This window comes from Nesoenas mayeri, assembly GCF_963082525.1.
Source record: "Nesoenas mayeri genome assembly, chromosome: 23".
Classification (NCBI taxonomy): domain Eukaryota; kingdom Metazoa; phylum Chordata; class Aves; order Columbiformes; family Columbidae; genus Nesoenas; species Nesoenas mayeri.
The window spans coordinates 3,887,002-3,911,463 of record NC_137574.1 but is presented as its reverse complement, the minus strand read 5'-3'; the positions used below and the strand labels follow the sequence as shown (position 1 = coordinate 3,911,463).

At 46.4% G+C, this 24,462-nt stretch overlaps 1 protein-coding gene across 4 annotated transcripts in view; it reads right to left on the bottom strand.

The window, feature by feature from the left end:
• Positions 1-9,659: 9,659 nt before the first annotated feature.
• The window catches only part of RAP1A (RAP1A, member of RAS oncogene family), a 33,139-nt gene continuing 18,336 nt past the window's right edge, over positions 9,660-24,462 (bottom strand). For 3 of the 4 annotated variants that reach the window (XM_080358433.1, XM_080358435.1, XM_080358434.1), the window contains 7 exons: positions 23,207-23,290; positions 19,893-19,961; positions 18,149-18,205; positions 17,588-17,728; positions 14,563-14,706; positions 11,858-11,973; positions 9,660-10,377 (listed from right to left, as the gene is read on the bottom strand). In XM_080358433.1, coding sequence (XP_080214559.1) covers positions 11,887-11,973; positions 14,563-14,706; positions 17,588-17,728; positions 18,149-18,205; positions 19,893-19,961; positions 23,207-23,263 — 555 coding nt within the window. In that variant the 5' untranslated portion in view covers positions 23,264-23,290 and the 3' untranslated portion in view covers positions 9,660-10,377; positions 11,858-11,886. The remainder of the gene's footprint in view (positions 10,378-11,857; positions 11,974-14,562; positions 14,707-17,587; positions 17,729-18,148; positions 18,206-19,892; positions 19,962-23,206; positions 23,291-24,462) is intronic. The other variant, XM_080358432.1, reaches the window with a different exon arrangement.

The following is a 24,462-nucleotide window of genomic DNA, read 5'->3' as shown; positions in this document are numbered from 1 at the left end:
ATGGTCTCTCCCTCACCCTTGAGAGGACAAACAGAGCAGCTCAGCTCCCCAGAGCCACCACAACCCCTGTCCCTGCAGAGCCCAGATCATATAACCCCGCACGGCTCCGAGGATGCTGCTGGTGTTCGGTCCCATTCGGGTGACTCAGCTGCCGCTCTCCGAGCTGCCCGCGCAGACTCTCCCCCTCCTCATCTCTTCATTCTGTTCCAGACCAATTACTGGGCGTTTGCACCCAAAGGCAGCCAGCCAGGCGTTTGTGCACGCAGCTGCCTGATCTGCATGCGCTCATGCTAATTGTGTGCAAACCGCTCGTGCTCGGCTTTGTACCGAGTTTCCTGTAGCCTGAATTGAGCTCTGCTTCTAAAAAAGAAGAGATTGGGTCCTCCGGATTTAAAAGAACTAAAGAGAGGGTCTTTCTATTTACGGCTCACCTGGTTTTCAAATATTTCATTGATGTTAGCAACGGTAACTGAGCTTTTCACTGAATATAGATGTGATTTGCCTTTTTAAGGCGTCTCATAAAATGAATGGAGACAAACACTCTACTTGCAGCTACAAACAGAGTCTTGGGAAATTCACTGGAGATAAGATGCATTGCCAGGAAAAGTCGAGCAAAAATCCCCCTTCTGCAGAGGTTTTATGGGACCTGTAAATCACTCTAAAGATGGACAGGATAAGACCCTCTCACCCTGCCTGTAAAACAGCAAAACAGCGTTTTTTACAAACACCCGGAGGACGATTCCTCCGACGTCCCCGCCGAGCGGGCGCTGGTGTCACCCGGGCAGGAGGGACACGCGGCAAGAGCTCGATGGCGATGCTCCTGCCCTTGTTGTGTGCGTTTAAATCTCTTCTGGAACAACCTGTCACTCCTGCAGCACGTCAAAGGTACATCTCCTCCTATCCCTACTCAGGGGATTATGTTCCCAGCAGGGATTCAGGTTTTTTGCTATAATATGATTTAATGTGACAAGCGTAATTAGATGTGACGCGTCTTTGCGACAATTCACTACCTTGGAAAAATCACAAACAAGCTTAAAAGGGAAAACAAACCGGAATGCATGGGCTCGCATCTCTTTGTACATTGCAGCTGGAAAAAATAAGCGCCAAGTTAAGGACTTCTCAGCGCTTCCTTTGGGAGACAGCAAAGTCATGAACACAATACTATAAATTAATTATTTAGATCCCAGCCCTGCAATGAGAGCCATCTGGCCAGATGCCTTTACCCTTATGGAGCCTCCTTGGAGCTGATAGCGCTGGAGCGACCTGTCCGCTTGTATCTCTTAATGGCCTGAGGCTTCAGTCCCTGCCCTGAAATGAGCAGAAATAGAACAAAAATTACTCTTAGCGCTTGGATCTGAGACACCTTGTTGCCTCTGGAATCAAGACAATGTGTTAAGCCCACAGAGCCTGTGTGAATGTACATGTTAGTACACGGAGACCAGCTCGCGCTGGTGCCGGTTGTCCTACCCCACATCTGGGTTTAGGGGGTGGATAAAGTCCTGGGCTGGGAGGTTGCTCTGAAACGGAGTTACCTGCGGCTGCACCTCACCAGACAATCCATTATGCACGCCGAGATCAATTCTCATTTCTGCTCCGTGGGGCTCTGTGTTTACAATTCAGTTTGCTGGAGTGCGGCACCGCATGAGACATATTTTCATTTGCCCTGGTCTTCAATTAAAGTGGATAATCAACTCGATTTTCTCGGAGTTTCAGATGCTCACGGGCTTCAATTACAGCATTGCCAGTGTCCCCCATATAACACAGGGATGGAGACTGACGGGAAGGAAAATCCCGTGGCTGGAAGAAGCACTGAAGGAAGCAGGGGGAGGCTTTGGAAATACCAAAATACACCTAACAGGTCTCAGGATTCTTGCACGGCCATCAGCACAGCGAGGAGCCCTTTGCCAGGGAAGAGACTAGAGGGAAAGAGTTAAAAGCTGTCTCCAGGCAGGAGAACAAAAACGCTATTGCACTCATCTTGCTCGCTACACTCATCTAATTATGTTATTTAACAGGATAACCTCTCATTGATTTTAATTACTCACATAATTTGGGAAGTAATTCACAGTACATCCCTGCAGGGTGCATGAGTCTGAGCTGGGAACAATGTGCTCGAGTCTTCCTGGCTCCAGGAAAGGAGAAGCGGGGAGGACGAGCCCCAGGCGGGCAGGGGGACGGGACCGCGCTGGTTCTGTACGCTGGGCAAGATTCCTCCAGCCGGGCAGAGGCTCGGGATGGCTCATCCACCAGCATTGGAGAGGTCAGAGAGACCGGGATCACAGGATCCTAGAATGTCAGGGGTTGGAAGGGACCTGGAAAGCTCATCCAGTGCAATCCCCCCATGGAGCAGGAACACCCAGATGAGGTTACACAGGAAGGTGTCCAGGCGGGTTGGAATGTCTGCACAGAAGGAGACTCCACAACCCCCCTGGGCAGCCTGGGCCAGGCTCTGCCACCCTCACCGGGAACAAGTTTCTTCTCACATTCAAGTGGAACCTCCTGTGTTCCAGTTTGAACCCATTACCCCTTGTCCTATCACTGGTTGTCACCAGCAGAGCCTGGCTCCATCCTCCTGACACTCACCCTTTCCATATTGATCCCCAGGAATGAGTCCCCCCTCAGTGTCCTCTTGTCCAGCTCCAGAGCCCCAGCTCCCTCAGCCTTTCCTCACACGGGAGATGCTCCACTCCCTGCAGCATCTTGGTGGCTGCGCTGGACTCTCTGCAGCAGTTCCCTGTCCTGCTGGAACTGAGGGGCCACAACTGGACACAATATTCCAGATCTCACTGCAATAACATATTCTCACACAGGGAAGTGGCTGCAGACATGTTCCTGCCATCCCTGCGCTCCCACCTGCCCGGATTTACCGATTCCTCTGGCGATGCCGCAGCCCCAGCTGCCGCTCGCGTGGGGCGGCTGAACGCCATTCAAGAAGCTCCTTGTGTCCCGCCGTCCCCGTCCCCCCTTGCCGAGCAGCTGCGGATTAATTGGCCCTTTGATATGGGTGGGTTTCTGCCAGGGACGGTTCCCCGATGTCTCGCTGGCGGGGGGGACGCTCATCCCTTCCAGCACCCAACAGCTCCCTCCAAACACCCCTGCAGCAAACAGCCGCGCTCAGTCCCCAATAACTGTTAACCAAACAATCCCCATCATTGTTTACTAGTAAAAATGCTTTTTACTGCATTCCTCTTGCGATTGTAATATATATATATATATATTTTTAAAACGCAGTTGCAGTTTAGCAGAATTGAGTTGTGCATCCCCCAGCACACACTTGTTTGGTTTCTTCACCACCTTTTGTAAGTTCCCGTCTTAATTAGGATGCAAACAATCCCAGAGGAATGTTTAATTAATATTATAAAGCAACAATGGGATGATTAAGCAAGTCTGGGCAGCTGCTATTTATACACAGGGCATGTGGCACTTGTTGGGGGCGAGGAAAAGATCGTTCCACGGACCTCTCTGTGCGATTTTATTGCTTGCTTTTATTGTCTGGTTCAGTCCTTTCCTCCTCTTTGTGTTTGCTCAGGCACTGCGAGAGAAACAGAGATTTAGCTCAGAGTCTCTTGTTCAGCTTAATTATAGAGTGAAAGCTTTCAAGCGAGCAGCCTCTCTCCCACCCCTTCTCCTCTTCCCCAGCCACCAGCACTCCAGAAACAACCCAGCAGAAGCTTCGGGCAACAAATGCCCTAAAACTGATCCAGAAATAGCATCTGGGAGGCCCCTTCAAGCAGAAAAACACCCCAGAGGGCAGAGAAGAGGCTGGAAGAGGCGGAGAGGCTGTGCCAGGAGCAGCAGCGGCCGCTCAGGTCCCCCTGCAAGGGGACAGAGTGACACGGGACACGTCCTGCGCTGGGTCCAGCAGCAGGGGGTCCGGAGCAGCCAGCACCACCAGGGCAATTAAATGTACTCTTCAAATGGTTGAGTGATGCTCTTACTACACAGTGGCTTCACGGCATTGGTTTTCAGGGCATTTGCTATTTAGAAAATATGTCTTCTTTGCTTCTCAGAAGCCTGCGTGCGACCTGAAGTAATTGTGTTTGCCTCGGGTTGAACTCTTCTGGCCGTTTCTAAAAATAAAGGCTTGATTTCTTCTCCTTCCCATAGAGGCATCTCTGCTGAGAGCAGCAACCGAACGAATGGATACAGAAATTAAAGGAAGCGGGAAATCCAGCAGAAGCAAAGTGAGACAGCACCACACAGCACACCCCCAGTACATTAGGAACGTACAACTCATGTAACACAGCAGCAAATAAATTCACATCTTCCAGGGGAAGCTGCAGGTACCCAGAGCTGGGGGCAGCGGGGTTTGGGGTGACCTGAACCCCCGCACAGCCCCCGGGAAGCCCTTTTCCCCCTAGAAAACCTATTTGTGGCTGCTCCAAGCGTTGGGTCCCACCATTGGCACCGAGGAGCCTTTCTCCTCCTTGCCCAGGGCAGCGGTTTTGCCTCCAGCTGCTCTGACTCATCCTGATGTGTCTCACTCACCACCTCACGCTTATTCAATTATTACCTCAGTCCTGGCCCCGCTGTGGGAAGTTTATCTCACCCCAAATCCCGCTCGGTCGAGCCCTAAACGCTGATTGTTTCAGGAGAGGGCCAAAAGCTGCCTGGCAGCTGCTAATCACGGAGTGAATCAAGGGGAACACCCTGAGCTCAGGACGGCGCTGAGTCCGGGTCCTGCTCCTGCACAAGCTGGTGTGAAATCTGCAGCGGGACAACCCAGCTGTGACAGTCACACGGTTCACCGGGACTGAGCAATTCTTTAATAAACCTCCACAAGCCAGGGGCGAGGAGATGCCATGGCAGCCAACGGGGACATTTATGCTCCCCATACGTTAGGAGCCTCAGTGGGTTTTCATGTCAGAATCAAATCAGTCCGTCCAGATCAGAAAACTGCACTCCAAGGCCAGCACAAGATGTATTATCATTTCTCAATTATAGCCTGTGATGTCCCAACAGGACATTAGAAAGCAATTCTGTGCAGAGAGTGGTCAGGCATTGGAATGGCTGCCCAGGGAGGTGCTGGACTCACCGTCCTGGAGGTTTTTAAACTGAGACTGGACATGGCACTTAGTGCCATGATCTAGTAAATGGACTGGAGTTGGACCAAGGATAGGATTTGATGATCTCTGAGGTCTTTTCCAACCCAGTCCATTCTGTGACAAATATCTCCCTGTGCTGGAGTCCTGCAGAATGCTACGGATGCTACCTCTTTGTTCCATTGAAATTCGTGTGTTTCTAATGGAATTTCAGAAAACAAGAGCCTTCTGTTTGCCATTTAGATGTCTTGCTTGATTTCTGCTACTTCCACCCTAGACAATATCAAGAGTCGGTTGACCAAGGAGTGAAACCCACGGGTATGGACACATTGGCTTCCCCATGTTACAGAAAGATGCTCCGGTCCAGTTTCTCACAGCTGTAACACCCAGGGCCGATCCCCTCGCAGGTTTAGCTGCTGGTTTGTCCAAGTCTTCTGCCCTTTGCCCCATGATTGCGCTGTGCCTCTCCCTGTCCCTGCAGATTAACTGAGACTGGAGCACGAGACGGCCAGGATCGGGTCTCCCTCATTTCAAACATCATTTATCATAAAGGATTATCCCGCGGGGATGCCTGTACAGTCATATTTAATAAAGTAAACGGCTTCAAATCAAATGAGTTCTCCTGGGAATTTAAGCCGCACTGACGCAGCAGCTTGACACTGCTTATTTCCAAAGCAAAATGAAAAATGGTTGTAGGATACTGGATGTCTGTGGCCCTCAAAATGTTATATCCACATCCCGAGCACGGGGGAGGCTGAGTAGAGGTTTAGCTTGTCTGAAGTCGGTTTGTCTGATGATTTGTAACAGCTCGGGTAGGGAAGAGCGGCGGAGCTGCAACGTCCCTTGCTTTCCAGTTCCAGCGTCATTCACTCAAAATGAGCTGCAAGAAACTTCATATATATTTAAAACACTTGTGGGGGAAAAAAGGCAAAATGACTGTTAACTTGCATTTTGCTGGGGAGCTGAACTCGTGGCGTATGCTGCTCCACATCAGTTGGTTTGGAAGGACGTCCAAGGGATTTTCAGGCTGCAAAAAAGTGCTCCATGGAAATGAATCCCAGGAGCCTCGGGCAGCATCCTGCGAGCAAAGGTGTCCTGTGCAGCACGAGGTGGCTGTCACCCACTGCTGGATGCAGCTGCTCCATAACACACCAGGGTGCTCAGCCTCTCCCCGCACATGAATTTGTCCTTTGTTGCTGGATCTGCGGGACATGCGGCACCGGAGCATCCTCCCCTCCGCACACAACGGGCTCCTTATGCACTCCCAGCCGCGCCGGCGTGCCAGGAAATGTTGGTACCACCCAAAGAAAATGCCACGGATGTTTGAACCCGGGCTTCTGGCTGGGACCGCGGGAGCGGCCGCGCTGGGGCCAGCGCTGCAGGGGAGACGCGCTCGTCTGAGCGATTCCCGTCCCAAAAGGGCTGGTGAAATTGGGATTTAGGCAAGAGGTGGCAGGGCCAGGCCAGCAAGACGGGCACGGCGGACTCCAGCACGGGGCTGTCATCCCAGCCCTGCCACTCGTTTGCGCAAAATCTTTTGACAAATGATTCAATCTGCTGCTGCATCCAAAGCGCATCCCGCTGGAGACGAAGGACGTCGTGGGTAATGGTGTCACTCACCGCTCTGGGCTCTACCTGCTGCCGGCAGACACGGAATGAGCTGAGCTTACCTGTGTGCAAGCTCTCTGCAAAAAGCAAAGGAGAAAAGGCCTGTGTGGGTCCCAGGATAATACAAGCGCTGTTTCCCAACACTGGGATTAGTGAGTAACTGAGCTAAAGACAAGAGCCCGGCCACATTAGCACAGCGCTGTGCCAGAGCTACTGTCAGCTCGGGGCACAGCTAATTAGCCCTGGCATGGCTTCTAATTGGGCTGTTTCTGGAGCTGGGTCCGCAATAAAATTCAGTTTTGTTTCTTCAGTGTCTAGTGCTGGCAAAATAAGGCAAACAGCCATTAGTTTGGGTGATTTTGCAAAGATTAACTCTGAACCTCACATGAAGTTTGTTTTAGTGCTGCTGGACGTAAGACGTCGCACATTGTTGCTGCGGCATTGAGAATGACAGCAAAGCAAATCCCACGTGCCGCAGCAGCCCTGCTCCCCCTAAACACGACACGACCTTCCCTCCCTTCTCTTGGGCATTGGGATCCAAATGAAAGCTTGCAATTGTGACTCCCCAGCGAGGCAGGGCATCACCGGGCAGCCACCGCCTGATCCAACCCACACCAGGCGGAAAAACAGATTTAAAATAACCTTTAGATAACACCCGAAATAGATCGGTAAATACAGGCAGCGAAGTTTAAGAACAGCGTATGTGGACAGCGCTGAATCACTTGGGCTGGGTTTGTGCACAGCTCAGATTGACACTAATAGGAGCTGGATGGCTTTGGGGACCGTGGGGCTGCATTGAAATTTTAAATGTGCTCCTTTCCTCGGAGCAAAATGCTACTTTGCTTGATTGGATGCTGGTCAAAAGCAGAAGCATGTGAGCACATCTGGAAGGTTTTTATTTTACCCCTTCTCTAGGACATTCTTCAGTCAACTCATCTTTAGCCCAGTGAAACGTTAAACACCAAGCGCTTCGGGACACGTTCTGCTTGGACATCAAACTACGCCCCGTCTGCTGCAGTGTATCCAAGGGCAGAATTTGGGCTATTGCGCTAAAATCCATTAGATAAAAAAACTCTTATCCAGTGGGAGAACAAATTCATGGTGTGAGGTCCAAGGGCAGCGCAGCGAGGTGTCCCAAAGCAGGACTGTCTCTCGGGCCGGGACATCGATGGGGACATGGACATCCATGGGGACATGGACATCAACGAGGACCCCTCAAACCGTTTTTCCCTCGGTGTCACGTCATTCACAGCCCCAGCTCCTTCGGCCCCTGATGTTTTCCAACACCACCATCTAGTGGCAAAGCCAACAGGCTCAGGAAGCGTTTCCACCCCGCCTCGACCTCTTCCTCCATCTCTTACACCAAATTCACTGTTCATTTTGCACCCCCGGCTCCACCTGCCCTTCCTGGGTCACCAACAGCGACTAAAAAGCTCTCCCATGCTCCAGCTTTTGCAGGAGATGGGGTGGACGGAGCAGATGTATCCCCACAGGCCCTGATGTCCTCCAAGAAGATCCCACCACAGACAAAACCACCCCTGAGGAAGCTGGACTTGCCTTCTCCAGACCAACAGTCCAGGGCAGGAGATGCTGCGGAGTCGCAAAGTCCAGAAGCGACGTGGAAAAGCAGCAGCAGGTTGAGCGTCCCCGTCACCGCAGCCCCAGCTCCGCGGGGAGGAGATAACGGAGTCGGCTCTTCATATAAAACACGCTTGGCATTTGAGAAATGAGGTTTGATGAACTTACGCACCACCCTGTAGCTCGAAAATGAAGGTCAGGTTTCTGTTTTAATAGAAGAGGCGTCTGGCCATCAGCATGTACATTAAAATTACTTTATTACTAAAATATTTTTACATTTAGTAAAGATAACCAACCTGCAATTACCATGCTGCTGCTCCTCCTGAAAAAGGAAGCGCAGAGGGTAGGTTGAAGACAACCAGCTAAGTAACTACGTTTGTCCTAGTAGCTTGTGAGTAGGTAGATGTTTTCACATTATCGTCAGCCAAATATTTTCATCCAGTCTTGTTTGGGCTGCATTTAGAAACTGGGATCTCTGCATAATTCAACAGCTGCATCGGTAACACAGTCATAGAAAAACCTATTTATAGAAATTTCTCCCCCCCTGGTTTCAAATAAAACTACCCAACGGGTCCAGGAACAACTGTTCACCAGCTCTTACATTTAGATTTCCCATTTGAACAAGCAGGACAAGGTCCGTCCTGAGGTTTCTCCACTGTGAAGATACATTTCTCTTCTCACTTACGCAGAAGCAAAGCGGGAGCGAGGCCTCCAGCGCCGCGGGATGCCAGCAGATCCCACCCAGGATGGGCTTTGGGGTCCCAAAGGCGGCTCTTTTACTTGCACATCCACCGGATCGAGGTGCAGCCTCCATGGGTGTCTTCAGATCCTGCTCTTTGAAACTTTATGAAACCAATAGGTATTAAATTAAAAATAAGAACTCAAAATGAAACAAAAAGCCCCTTCGGCTGAGTGTGCAGATGGGGCAACGTCAGCCAGGTTTTGTCTAAAAATGTAAAGCAGCGGTTTGCTTTGGTGAAACTGAATTTAGACAGAACCAGCTTTCAATCCCACAGCAAGAGACCATCACAGGCTCCTGGCCGGCGGGGGCGTCATCAAAACAGGGATTCTACCCCCAAAATACGTGATCGTGCGAAACCAAAGATCATAGTAAAAGTCAGACCTTGATACAGTATTAAACCGCATTTGTACATATAAAAATAATTGTACAGAGGAAATCTTTTCAGCAGAATACAATCTTTAAACATTCGAGAGAATATACAAAACTAATTCAAAACAGCCTTCTGTGCTTGAGTGCGTTATGATCAAATACATCCAAGGAGGGTGCGGGAAGACGTCGCATCGGTGTGAGGATGGACGGGTGGAATTGGTTCTAACAGGACACTCGATCGACCCCAATGGAACTCGCAAAACATGGATAAAAACCAAAGCCTGGAAACCGTAACAAAAACACAGAAACAAACTGAAAATGTACTAAAATTTAATCATTCATAAAAGCTGTAATTTAATCTGTGACAGTAAAACACAAGAAGCAATATTAGAGTTGGTTTAGTATATTATATATTTTTGCTTTTAAAGCCATAGAAATCAGTTATCCCAGGTTTTTTTCCTATAAAAGACCCATTTTTCCAAAGCATTATGCACAAACATCTTTAATTAGAATATAATGGTAGAATGAAAATAATGATATTCTGTAACTTTTAAATATAAAATGAAGTCAATGACTCAAAAAGTTATTTGTCGCAGTGAGTTCGAAGGGAAATTTCAGATAATATATACCTATAGTTATAGATATAAAATATAATGGTGGAACATTTTTAGTGCTTGATGGGGAGAAATGATGATAAAAGGGTCAATATGAATTTTTAATTATAATAGCAATATCTAACATTTGAAATGCATCCATGCTCCTTTGTATAATCATACACTAGAGTCAATTATCTTTATTTCCACATCCGTTAACTGCTATTGCAAAGGAGGAGTATTATTGTCTTAAATTTCCAAGAGATATACACAGAGCGATTTCTTTTTCCAGGGACCGTGTGCAAACCATTTTAGGATTTAAATTCTTCTCGTAGTATAGAAAAACAAGAGAAGCTTCTTCAGATATGTGTTCAATTTCCATAAGGTTTTGAAGTCGGGAATGCTGGCACTTTCCATGTAGGCAACAGTTCTTCATTCCTGCAATCTAGAAAGAGGAGAAATAAAGATGATGGAGGGCAAGTTTCTCATCCTACCATGAGATGATCGCAAACGAGGGTTGTAAAACACGCAGCAGGAGGAGCTTTATTCTCCTCCTCTATTGGGGTTCGTTCCAACCATCCGAGTTCAGAGGTCCGGAGAGAAAAGAGACTTTGGAAAGTACACAAAGCACGTTTCAGTTTTATCGTGGCTGACCCCACCACTGCCACGATAATTAATGAGTGTCCTTCCCATTAATCTGCCTGATGAAACGGGGATATTGAATTCAGCACTGGGTGAATGATTTATTTTATATCTCTGAGATCCTTTTAAATCTCAAGTTGGAGACCTCCCTGAGCCCCATTCCAGCTGGAGCAACAGGCAATGAATTGGGGAGAGATTTACAAAGAATGGGGGAGACACCGTGAAGGGTTTTGAGCATCTAGAGCAGATTTGGGGTACAGACAGAAGTCGATGTTCTGAGAAGCCTCATCAGCAAGTGGCTGGAAGCAGAAGGTCCCGGACACGTCCCCCCGGGCTGGGGACACCCGTCTCCGAGAAGTCACCCTGCCTGACGCCACAGTAGCTAAAATAGAAATCCATTCAAATCTATCACCTGAGGAACAGGAAAAGCCACTTAAGACGTGCTCTTCCATTCCTTTTCCTAAAGCTATTGTTTCCCCACAACCCTGAGCTATTATTTTCTGGCACTCAAAGCTCAGGATAAGAGACTCATCAGTCAATAAAGTGCAAGTCATTAGAAGCCATGTTAACCGCTTATCCCCCTCGGTACATCAATGGCCATTGACAGGGTGAACTTCAGAGCTGGCAGAAGGCAGAGAGCCACTTGTCTTCAGAATTCATCCCCAAAATCCTGCTGCGAGCAGAATCAAACAGAATCACTCGTGTGCCAACACAGCCCAGCAGTTCACGGGGCAGCCCGGGTGACGTTCCTGCCCAAAACCCCAAGCTACAGAAACGCTGTTTTCCTTCAGGAGCGCGACAGAACAGCTGTAAGCACACAGAGTTCCCTGCCAAGATACACAGGAAGATTATTTATAGCTACGTCCAACCTTGAGGTGGCGTTTTGTTTTCATTTTTGGTTTGCATTTCTCCGTGTTTTTCGGTGGGCAGCTTTTTATTTCTGTGGCATTCAAAAGCCGTGTCCCACCCAAACCAGTTTGCAGTTGTCCCCATAGCACCCAGGGCTGTGACAGCAGCTGCAGCAATAACACAAGTTCCACAGATGCTACTGAATTTCAGCAGAGCATGAAAAGGAAGCAAAACTTGGCTGTGGCGGCTGCAGGAGCAAAACGTTCCTGCTCTGTCGCACTCATCGACCCAAGCGAAAGGAGAAAGGGAGAGAGAAATATGTCTCTGCCAGGTCAATCAGTATAAGTGACTTCTTAAAAGAGTCCAACACAAGCAGGATGGGAAGGATATTTGTATTTGGGAGCGGCTGGAGGTAGAATTCCGACACCTCTTACCTGGCTCAGAGCTGCTGCGCGATGGGAGCCTAGAGCAGCAGACAGGATTTCTTTTTAGGCTTCTTCTTTTCCACTGGTGTTTTTCTATTTATCTGTCTGACCAGGTCGTAAAAGATCTGAAAATGAAAAGCACAAACTGAGAAAATCCAAGGGATAAACCACTACACAAGTGCCAAAAATGAGGCAGGTCGGCAAGCTGATGCTCTTTCCTTGTGGCTGCAATCTTATAAATTCAATTGAAGTGCCTGCATTTACTAAAATGCGTTTCTCAAGCAACTGCTTATGGAACAACGCTGTTCATTTCCCTCTTTGCCAAACAGATTCGAGCTGTTAATCACTTCACCTTTTTGCCTATATTTTGAGTTTATTAATCAAATTAGCAAGGAGAAGCAGAACATCTGCCCTGAACTCCATTTCCAGAAGGGGACGATTACAGGGGCCTCTTTCAGCTTCAGAGACGAGTTTCTTGCAAAGGCTTTTGCTGCGAGTTGTTTTCCCAGCAATACTCAACCCATTTATAGCTAAATGAGCTTTACAAAAATGCTTGGAGCTGGGTCACAGTATTGAGGAGAAATATTTAAACCTTCGGCAAGCTCCACCCTTGTCCTTGTTTATTTTTTCCCTTCCTGGAGTGGTTGACAGCTCACAAATCCTTCTTGATTCCAAGGAAATTCAGAAGGTCCAAAAGCAGCTAAAAACCAAAACTCAGAATAATGCAAATGCTTCTGCTGCCTGTGAGCCAGCAGAACAAACAAATAACCAGTGCGATAACTTGCTTGATTCACTTGTTTCTTCTCTTTGATTTCCTCAGCTTGCATGCTTTTCATCAGCAGACAATATAAACTGGCAGAAAACCAGAAAATTAAGATCACAATAAAATCACAGAAACGAATCTTCCAGGTAGTTGTTTTCTCCTCTGTGATCTGAGTCTCGCTGGAGGCAGCAGACAGGACAGGGAAATAGGGAGACCCAGGATTCACAGGTTCAGGGTGGTTATATTATGTAAACCACGGGTGTGTATTCACCCCAACAGCTCAGGGTTCTGCCTCCTGGAAAATCCCCTTCCCTGCTCTCAGGAATGCTTCAGGGCACCTTTGGCTAACGAGAGGTCAGTCTCTATAAACAAGAATTTGCTACACCCCGTGGCGATCTGTTCAACGATTGAGCCGCTAGTTCCTTCATTAACAGTCGTAGTTTTACTACAGCTCAGACACACACATACAAAACTATCCCTTCTGGCAGGAGTCTGGCCCGGCGAGCTATATTTACCGTGTTAGATCAGCACACACTCCAACCAGCTAATCCCAAGCCTAGAAACTGCGATTCCTGCCGCCCGGAGCTCCCGTCCCGTTGGGCCGGGTGGATGCGGTGCTGTGCATGTCCCACCCGCTGCCAAATTAACACCGGGGCCGGTCCAGGCTCCTACTGCTCCTGCTTATCGCACAGCCTCCTTAACGGTCCCGCTTATCGCCTGGCACCAAACCAGCTCCGCTCAACAGGGTCACCTTAGCTTTTGTGGCTGGAAGCCTGGCCTCTGTCACAGGCAGATAATTCACAGCAGAGAATAAAAACTCAGAGCCCGATGCCAAGCGGAGCTCCCTCGGCAGAGCTGCACAAGCCCAGGCAGCAGGAAAACCTGAAGTATTGTGTGCAGTTCTGGGCCCCTCAGCTCAGGAAAGAGATTGAAGTGCTGGAGGGTCCAGAGAAGAGCAACAAGACTGGGGAAGGGACTGGAACACAAGCCCTATGGGGAGAGGCTGAGGGAGCTGGGCTTGTTTAGTCTGGAAAAGAGGAGGCTTAGAGCTGAGCTCAACACTCTCTAGAACTACCTGAAGGGCAGTTCTAGCCAGGGGGGGATTGGGCTCTTCTCCCAGGCATCAGCAATAGGACAAGGGGCCATGGGCTTCAACTCTGCCGGGGGAAATTTAGGCTGGAGATTAGACAGCAATTCTGTGCAGAGAGAGTGGTCAGGCATTGGAATGGCTGCCCAGGGAGGTGCTGGACTCACCAGCCCTGGAGGTTTTTAAACTGAGGTTGGCCATGGCACTTAGTGCCATGATCTAGTAAACAGACTGGAGTTGGACCAAGGGTTGGACTGGATGATCTCTGAGGTCTTTTCCAACCCAGTCAATTCTATGAAAACGCACATCAACGGCAAAGGTGTTTCTAATTTAAAGACGGGAACCATTGATACAGACTTCTGTTTGGGCACAGCCCAAGTTGGTGGCTTAGCAGAGGAGGGCTGCGATGGGCAGCCAGAAGTAGCAGGAATGCGAAAAGCAAATACTTTAAAAACAACAGCCGACGCTATGCAACTTGACACAATGGGGCGTAATCCACGTTCTGAATAGCAATAGCAAGTTATCTTGAAAAAGTAAACTTTTCCAGATCAGGTTTATCTAAGCTAAGAGTCATCCAGCTCACTGGGCTTGCTCAGGACCTTCCGCTGTTTGTGGCCACTGGCACAGGCTATAGAAAGCACTTACCTGGAGAAGTCACCCACACTTTACAGAGAAAAAGGAGCAGACCTCCTTAAAACAAACAGAAAGCAGTAGCTAAATACACTGCATCTCAAGCCTTTCTTGGGCTAAGATCTCAGAACCAGCCTGAATCCTCCTGATGAAGAAATAGATGAAGGACTGCACGCTGGTTTAACGTAGCGCTCAATGCTGAAGCAGGAAAGACAAGGAACAGCTGATAGTTACCTCATTAACGTTGATTTTCGACTTTGCAGACGATTCTAGAAAGGCACAGTTACACCACTGTCTTGCTAAGTTTTGTCCCTGCTCTTTGCCGACCACACGCTCTTCCTCCAGGTCACATTTATTGCCAACCAGAATCATTGGAACCTGCAGAGAAGCGCGAACAAGAGACGCATCAGCAAGTCAACATGCAACACGGAGCATTAACGCCACGGCTTACACAGGCATGTGGGGAGGGGGGGAAATACAGACAGCATGAAAACACAATAAAAAACAGGAGTTCAGCAAAGCTCAGACTAGACTGGGATTTAGATGCCTGCCCGGAAAGGGCTGAATAAAGTCTGTACTATAGACACTCTGGTTCCCTAAGAATTAAACACATGGCGGACGTTGTAATACTAAATGGTAACAGTTCAGCGCAATCTTAAGTTAGTAGAGATTTATTTTCTGTTCTCTACATCCAACACCATTCGAGTAAAAAACTTCATTTACCACCTAAATGTATTTCAGGACTTGCATGTGACAGGAGGCTAAATTGCCTGCCAACTTCGCCTGTTTTAGAGAACAAAACACACGTGTTTTAAGACATCCATGATATGTTTCAGCCCCTTTGACCTCTCTTGTCAACCTGATGTCGAGCCACACAACAATAAATGGAAGCACCTTTGCAAAGCGTTGCCCTGGACATCTCTTCCAATAAATAATCTCATGCAATATTAAAACAAGTGTTTGACACATGTTCAAAAGATTCATAAGGCACAGAGTTTGTCCAAGACAATGACCAGAGGGCATCTGCCCCTCTCATTAAGCCGATGGCTTTCCAAAGCGTCTGGGCGAGTCACCTTCTTGTTCCTTCACCAGGAAGAAAGTGCCTTGGGGAAATCATATTCCTTGTGACATTTCCTACAGAACAACAGAGAAATTTAATACTGTAGGAAAACAACTGCGGCTGGAGTATCTTGGAAGTAACGGCCCAATATGTAACGTCAGGCTTTATCTGCTTCTCAGGCGGTCTCTACCGTGGCTGCAGGCCATTGAGATGTCACAAATAGGTAGAAAAGGCCTTAAACAAGCAAAGAAAAAACACCTAAAGCACCTTGAAAACCCCACAACAACCCCCAAAACCAAAACTACCCGCTGCCAGGTGTCATTTCCACACCGATGAGCCGGCAGCACAGCCCTGTGCTCCAGCCACACGTTTTCACAGTCGCTTTGCAGACAGATACGCGGTTCGGGACTTTTTATACCTGAGAATCGTGGGTTACATGTGATTTTCAATTTGCTTTTACAACCTGCATCTCATACAGATTTGAGGGGCTGATCCAGCCAGAGCTGAGGTTGGTTTTGAAGGCCAGGAGCGCGGTGCTGGGCATGCACACAGCAGCATCCTGTTTCCCTTATGCTGGGTAAAAGCAGCAAAAAAACCCAAAGAACTGCTGATAATGGGTGTGCACCCACTCCGTTTCCTGAAGCATTTAATTCTTTGAACAGAAAATGAGTACTTTCCAGCTGGAAAATAAATCATTATCCACTTCCTTTGGTAAATCACAACATACTGTAGGTTTTTCATCTACCTCGGTGTTAATATTTGTAGTCTCTTCTCAATTCGACTACACTCAAGATTAGGTTTTGTATTTAAAACTTACAGCCCTACTGATTAGAAAACGATGACTTATTTTTGAGAAGTAAGTTTTACTTATTAGATCAGAAATCCAAAGTCACAAATACAAATGAGGCAAATCCAAATAAAACTTATTCACAGCAGAGACCAACTGGATATTTAGAACTATCAGCTTAATCCCATTCTTTAGTTTTCTACATAGTCAAGAGCAACTTTCTCGTACCAAAACATGAAAATATGTTTTGAACATGTTCAGCAAAAAACCAAAGTATATTAAGATAGAAAAAAGTGTGACTTAGATGGGTAAACAGTACAGGTTTGAAAGACAGGAAACTCTATATAAGGTTATTTGAAGAGGTAGTAATAGTTTATCATAAAGCCAAAAACAGGGTTTGATGAACAACTATCTTCTGATGATCAACTATTTCATGTAGAAGACTTTGTTAGACATATATAATTTAATGGTTTACGTATTGGTATTTTGAAAGACACATTCTGAACCTAAATACAGCAAAGAACACATTTTCCTAACTCTGCGTTCTAAAAGTTCTCAGGCTTGGATTCAACAAGTAACATTCCCCTACCGCAAAATAAATACATGCATTTGAATAATTAAATCAAATCGCTGGAGTCAAAACGAAAGCAACAGTCTCTATTGTCCGATGAACTTGACCGGCTTACGGTGCAAATTCCCTGGAGCCGAGCGAAGCGCTGGGCTCTGCCCGAGGGGCTGACTGGGGGAGGACTCGTGTTTCCAGGCATTTATCCGGGCGTAATCCCTACCTAAATGAACACCAGTTTTGCATAAATAGCAGTTCAGCTCGTTCAACCAAGAAGGGAACCAAAGCCATTCAAAACAAGGTAATGGGGATACGGCTCATCCCCTCCCGGCACATCACAACCCAACAGCAAAGGCAGCTGCTATTTCTAAGCCATCAGTGGAAAAGAACGGGCAATCTTTTTCACACTCCTCAGGGCGAACCTTTGAATATGTTATTGACTGTTGGGAAAAAAAATACATATAATTTCAACTTCTGCTGGAGGAGAGAGTTCCCACACTTCTGCACAGCCACGTGGCCACCGCGGCAAAAGCCACCGGCTCCTCCATCATGCATTGAGACATTAAAAGCCTGCCAAGAAGTCCCAGAGACAGGAGTTGGAGCCTGAACTGGCAATATGGTGAATAGTTTTCTTCTGTCAAGCAGGACTGAATGCAAAGTATCTTCATGTGATTTTTCCTTGTTTTAAAAAGGGATTTAAACACCCGAAATTACAACCTTGCGACAGTAGCTGAGACTCCTCCAGCCATTCCCAGGGACACCCGCAGCATAAAGCTGAACCCCCTCCGATCACACACGGGAGCGACATTTTAAACATCTGTAAAAGGAAAAAAGATATTCTACTTACATCTTCAGTGTCCTTAACCCGTAAAATCTGTTCCCGCAGGTCCTGTAAGTCGTTAAACGTGGACTGTGCTGTTATAGAATATACTAGTGCAAACCCTTGACCGTTCTTCATATAGAGATCCCTCATTGCTGTAAATTGCTCCTGTAATCAAATATTTTTAAAAGTAATTAGCTGGTGAATATGGCAAATGAACAAAATAATACTTTTATTATAATGGACAAGTATATAGTGCTGTGCAGCACACATTTACATTTTTATCCCTTACAGAGATCCACTGAAGCATGCAAATTTAATAAAAGCATTAACACATTTCTTTCCCTTTTTCTTTCCCCCAACTAAGAGAGAAAAAGGCTTCTGGAAAAAAGAAATGGGAAAAAATTAGGAGTAGCAATAAAAATGTATCTGCAAACAAACTGCTCTATGCCCCAAATCATAACCCACGGTGTTAAGATTTGGCTGACATATTTTGTAGCGATCGTTTGTGTTAAATATGCGTCTGCCATAGGACCAGACAACAGACCGGGACAAAGAAACCCCATTCCAACTCGAAATCGTACTTACCGTCCCTGCTGTATCGAGGATTTCAAGCATACACTGTTGACAGTCTACTTCCACTTGCTGGGGAAAAAAGGGAAGACACACATGCAATTGAAACTAAAATGAGCCAGGGAAGAGGAATATCAGCTTCATTTTTACTTCTGCGTAAAGAGCCCTGTGAGCAAGGCAGCCACGTGCACCACGATTAGAGGATTAATTACGCCCCAAGCCGGGCATTTGGGTCAGCTCACTTCTGCTCCAGGCCTGTTGATTATAAAGGTGTAAATGAAGCCTAAATGAGGCCTCTCAACTTCAGCGAGATCAAATCCACTCTTAAAAATCAAACGACCTTAAACTTCTATTTTTTCATATTTTGTTTTGCTACTAGGGAAGAAGGGAATAAGGAAGAAAAGGAAAAGCAAAATATTTAGTGATCCTCAGAGTCAGGCTTAGCAAGGAATTAGCAGGGCTCATTTGGAGAGCTTTAAACTGGGCTTGAAGGGGATGGGGTGGTAGCTGGGCTTGCATCAGTAGAGCATCACTCTGGAGTTGATGAAGGCTGGGAGGCCTCCCACACCCCTGGGGTGAAATGGGTGTGCTCAGCTCACTCTCTGAAATGCCTGCACACCAATGCGTGCAGCACGGGAAATAAGCAGGAGTTAGAAACCTGTGTTAGGGCAGGAGATGATGATCTGGTGGCAATTACGGAGACATGGTGGGACAGCACACATAGCCGGGATGTGGTCATGGATGGCTGTGCCATTTTCAGGAAAGACAGGCCAGCCAGGCGTGGTGGTGGAGTTGCTCTTTATGTGAGAGAGCAACTACAATGTATTGAGTATTGTCCAGGCACGGATGAGGAGTGAGTTGAGTCTATGGGTGAAAGTTAAGGGGCGGGCTGGCAAGGGTCATACTATTGTGGGCATCTACTACAGGCCACCAGATCAGGGTGAGGAAGTTGATGAGGCCTCTACAGACAGTTAGGCAATCTGGACATCCATAAATCCATGGGTCTGGATGGGATGCACCTGCGGGTGCTGAGGGAGCTGGCTGAGGTCATTGCTGGACCGCTCTCCATCATCTTTGCCAAGTCTTGGGAAATGGGAGAGGTGCCTGAGGACTGGAGGAAAGCAAATGTCACTCCAGTCTTCAAGAAAGGCAAGAAGGAGGACCCGGGTAACTCTAGACCGGTCAGCCTCACCTCCATCCCTGGGAAACTGATGGAATGACTTCTCCTTGGTGCCATCTCAAGGCAGATCAGGGAGAAGAGGGTCATTAGGGGCAGTCAACATGGCTTTCACCAAGGGGAAGTCATGCTTGACCAACCTCATTGACTTTTATGAGGACATAACAAGATAGATGGATGATGGCAGAGCGGTGGACGGGATCTACCTTGACTTGAGTAAGGCATTTGGTGCCTTTAATGATGGAAAAACTTATGGTAATCTGTAAAACAATGGGTTCCTTGACATCAGTGGCGTGAAGAAAGCAGCTCTGTGGACAGAATTACGTAACGTGACAACATCAGGGATCCTGACAAGGACTTTTGCTCAGCAATTACAAGCCTGCACCCAAAACAGATGTAAAGAATTGCATATGCACATAGCAAATATTGATACCTTCGTGTTTTCAAGTAATAATTATATGTCAAATTACAGCAAACAGAACAGACCCTAGTTTGGTTGAGCTGTTCCCATCTCTTTGTTGCACTATTAAAAAGAAGCAAGCTCTATGAGACTTGAAAGAAATAAGAATAATGTTATTTTACCTTTCTGTATGAATCTTCTATTGTTGGGTCATATTTTTCAACAAAAATTCCCTGAACAAACTGTACAGTCTAGGCAGAAAGGAAAGAAGAAGAAAATTAAGTGGACTGAATACAACCAGTAACATTTACCAAGAAGCACTTTCTGAAAAAGTAATGACTCAAAAACTACTCCACAAAATTCAACAGTGGGAAGCACAGATGAAGACACATAAATTTCCATTTTTAAAAATAAAATGTGCATAATTTCTGTCGTGTTAAGAATCACTTTATTCATGCACGGTTTTGAACCTTTGTTGAAATGTAACCTGTTTGCTTGCTTGCTTTTTCATCAAAGATGATCTCCTCTAAAACGCCTTCACTTCAGAGGAACAACAAGAATCACCAAATATGGAAGACTTGAAATTTAATCAGAAGAACTGGCAATCTGTACCCTGTGGAAAATCCACATTTCAATTCAAATCACATTAGATTTACAGTGGAGCTACTCTGGATTACATGCCCAGAGCACAGACGTATTTCAAAGCAGCAAGTTGAATCTAGAGTGTCTCCAGTGACTCAATTTGTATTAAACCATTAAAGGAGGAGCCATCACTCATTTCACAGAGGAAGTCCTTCCTCTCCTATATAATTATTCAAAGCAAATCTACCCTAAATATTTCCCATCAAGCTGTCGTTTGGATGCGACCCATCCCTGGACATCCAAGCTCCGCACGTGCCGCACTTTGGTTTGTAGAACAAGGTGGTGGTTGGTTGTAAAACTGCGATCCCAGCATTTAATTCTGTCTCTTTAAAAATCAAACACACCGACTAACTTGGGCCAGCTGAACTCTCTATGACTCTTTTTTAAACACAAATGCTGCGAAGTCACCACCTGTTTCGAGAAGCTGTATTTTGTGCGGACAGAAGGCTGAGATTTTTGTGCAAGAGGGTCCGCATTTGTCACACTAACACTTGCAGACTTTCAGTACCACATGCAGAACATCTCGCTGTACGCTGGAAACTGAGCAGTTCCTCATGGTTTGCTTTGTTTTGTTATAAGAAGAAAAGATTTCTAGTACTACATCATTTTAAAATCATCCTACATCGCTAAATAAACTCATTTTATACTCTAATGATCAAAGCCTTTGCTTCTCCAGTAGTTTTTTGTCACACTGAAACGTGTCCCAGTCTGCCTTTCAGATAACGGGTCTCAGCAAAATCATTATAATAAGATACCGCTATTAATGTGGATTGCAGCATTACACCAGCAATGGAAAACAATGATAAGAATTGCAGGTTACAGATGTGAACCAGCCTTCGGTGTGAGAACCTGACAAACTACTCACAACACTTTATCTACTTTAAACACCCAGAGTCTTATTTGATGTCCACAAATACAGTACCGTTCAGGAAAAAAAATAACCCACGTATTCTCTCGTCAAATTGCTCCATTTCTAATAAATCACTGTTCTAACTTGTTCTCTCAGCTGACGCTCGTGTGTTCACATAGACACCAATCACACACCATCTTAATTATCATCATATTTAACTTCATTCATAACGTGTCCTACTATGTAATATTCTTAATCTGATGCACTTTGCTTTTATAGATTACAGGTGGAAAGATGATACAAATCTGGGGTTGTTTTCAGGTTATGGCGGATCCAAGGCTTTTTAAACTCTTCCTTATTTTGAGGGTTGTGCATCGCACCTTTGAGATTTATATAGGACTATGCACAACTGGATCCTCTTGGTAATTCTGTCTACTCACTGATACTCCAGAAGATTTTTACTCTCATTAGAAATGGGGAGAAAACTACTGTACAGGAAACAAAGTCCTGTGCATTAATAACCACGAAGGTTTTTCTGCTATGCTGTCATTGTGACCAATAGGCGCGATCAGCATCACATTGGCACAGAGGAGTTAAACCAACAGGGAGGATTTGCAGTGAAACAACACCATATTGTAATGAAAACACAGACTGCAAGGGAATACCAGCCCCTTTGTTAGACATCATCGTTTATACAGTTCGAAGAAAGAAATTTTAAAGTGACCTCTGCATTATTTTAAATCCCACCTTGTAACATCTCCTTTCTAACACCTGTAAATAAGTAGTCATCTTAAAGCTAAATATATTCACTCTTAGCTGACAATTGGCACTTATAGTGTCCTGTTATAAGCATATGGATCATTGTTGCAAATTAATTAGAATAGATGCTTACTTAGCACCTAGACTATTAAAAATAATTTCTGTTTACCAGCCTATTTGCATTTCAGCTTTTAAAAAGGCCAGAGGTGGATGCTGACTCAGACTCCACATCACAAATAAGGAAATTCAAGTGTGTCAGACACTGAATAATTTTTATGTACAGCACGTGAATCCATGCCCTATTTTACCTAGTGAATCTTTCAGTATTACATAACAAAAGAATGATAATCAAAGGGATGCTGGTGGAAAAAGTAAAACAGATTGCTTCAGTTGCTGTGGAAGGATAGTAAATCAGACACCTATATCTTGTAAAGGTCAGGATGAGATCTCTGAGATAGTGCGTCAAATGTGATACATAATTGAATAATCGTTCCTCCTGTTCAATCTGGATTCTGCAGGTGATGCACCAAGGTTATTAGCAGCCCATTTCAAAATAATCAGCGCTGCAAGCAGCAGCATCTACGAGGTGAACAGCTGGTCACCTATTATCACCTTCTGTGAACAGGAACAGGGTGCAGTTCCTCGGTTCAGATAACTTTACACTTGACCAGTTCTTTGCCCTCCTCGTTGGAACCGCTTGACTGACGTGTGATAAACAGGGGACAGAAATCTCTCTTACAATGCTTCCCTATCAACCCTGCTATGTAAACCTCTTATTGCAAACAACACGAGTACTTATGAGTGCAAAGTGTCATCAGTCTGCTTGTCCCTCCGCACTGTGTACGCTGGAGGTCACTTCTTGTTCTGCCCCCTATTTTCAGTCCAGGCTGCGCATTCGGGTTCTATCCAGGATGGACAACACGGCCGTTGGGGTACACAGAGCTGCATTCGCTGTTCCAGCGCAGGTTGGGCTTTTAACACTTAGGCATTCACTCATTTACAATATTACACCCATGCGGGATGCAGAAATTAAATGCGAACTATTGTAACAGTGATTAATCACCTGCTGCTCCAAAACCACGACACACAGATATTTCTGCAGCGTAACAGTGGCTACGTGGGAGTCAACACACGCTTTAAAAGCCATACAAATATCCCAATGCATTTAATCAGCACGGTCTGCAATGAGATCGGCCAGGTTTGAAGTTTGTGTTATTGGTTTCGGAACCGCTTCCCAAAACTCACCAACGCGGACTTCCCCACACCTCCTGAGCCAAGGACCACTAGCTTGTACTCACGCATGGTGTGGTCTGTTCAAATAGAGACAATCTGGAAAGCAGGAAAAAAGCCAACAGTTAAACGCATACAAGTACACACAAATTTACAACGCTGTCTTTTGAAAGTAGCAACGCACTCTCCTTCTCCAAATCCTCCCGAGGGCAAAAATCTCTTTAATAACAGCTAAGTTTTTGACTTTTCCAGCTGGGCACTCAAATTTAGACGGCTGCTCTGATAGCCCCAGTTTAGACGGGATGCTCCGTCAGTGCTGGGAGAGGAAGAGGATGGAAACCCCGTGGCACAAGCGCCCGGCTGCACCGCGTAGCACAAGCCACCCATCTTCTGCATTCTCAGCATTTTAGAGCACAAAACAACGAGGCTCGGTCAGGAAAATTACATCAGCAAGATGCAAGGAGAGAGGTTTACTTCTCCCACCCACCCCCCCAGCAGGGAAGGATTTAAGTCAGGATTTTCTCTCTGGAAAAGGTCAGGCCTAACTCACGGCTGCCAAGGCAGAACCTCGCTGCTCGCCCAAGCAAGGGCTCTGCCTTTTTATGGAAATCTTGCAACTCCCTCTAACTCGCTACGCAGCACCAGAAAAACTTCTCATTCTCACCGAGATTCCCCGACAAATAAGGCAAATGACAAAGCTGGCGATAAACATTTTACACTATGTTTACAATAGAAGCCAGGCTGGGCTGTCCCTATCAACGGAGCTCAAGCAAACAATGATCTCAGCAGCGAATTATCTTCCCCTCTTCCCTGCAAGATAGCGCTTTCTTCCCAAGTAAGGCTTCGGAAACACGAACGCTATGAGGCTGGGCAAGCTGCATTTCTCCAAGGCATTTCAAACGAACCCTGCGACAGCATTTATGGGTTTGCCGGCTGCAGTTTGAGGATCACTTTAAAAATCAAAACATCTTCGAAGGAGTTTGAGCGAGAAACGTCTCACCTTGTCGACTCCCGTTAACAAGCGTCTGCGAAGAGCGGGGATCGTATTTATAGCTTCGTAACTGTGGACGACTCCCTGACAATCTGTGTCTCAAGTTTATGTAATCATTCAATCGGGACAGGCTTTTTTCCTATCATTTACATTCCCAAGGGAAAGCTGCTAACACGCAGGGTCAAGAAGGAACCCACGTGCTGCCGCACACCCACGGCCAGTCCCCACCAGAGCTGTACTGGGACCAGCAGCTGAATGTGACACCGGAGACCGTGCCCAA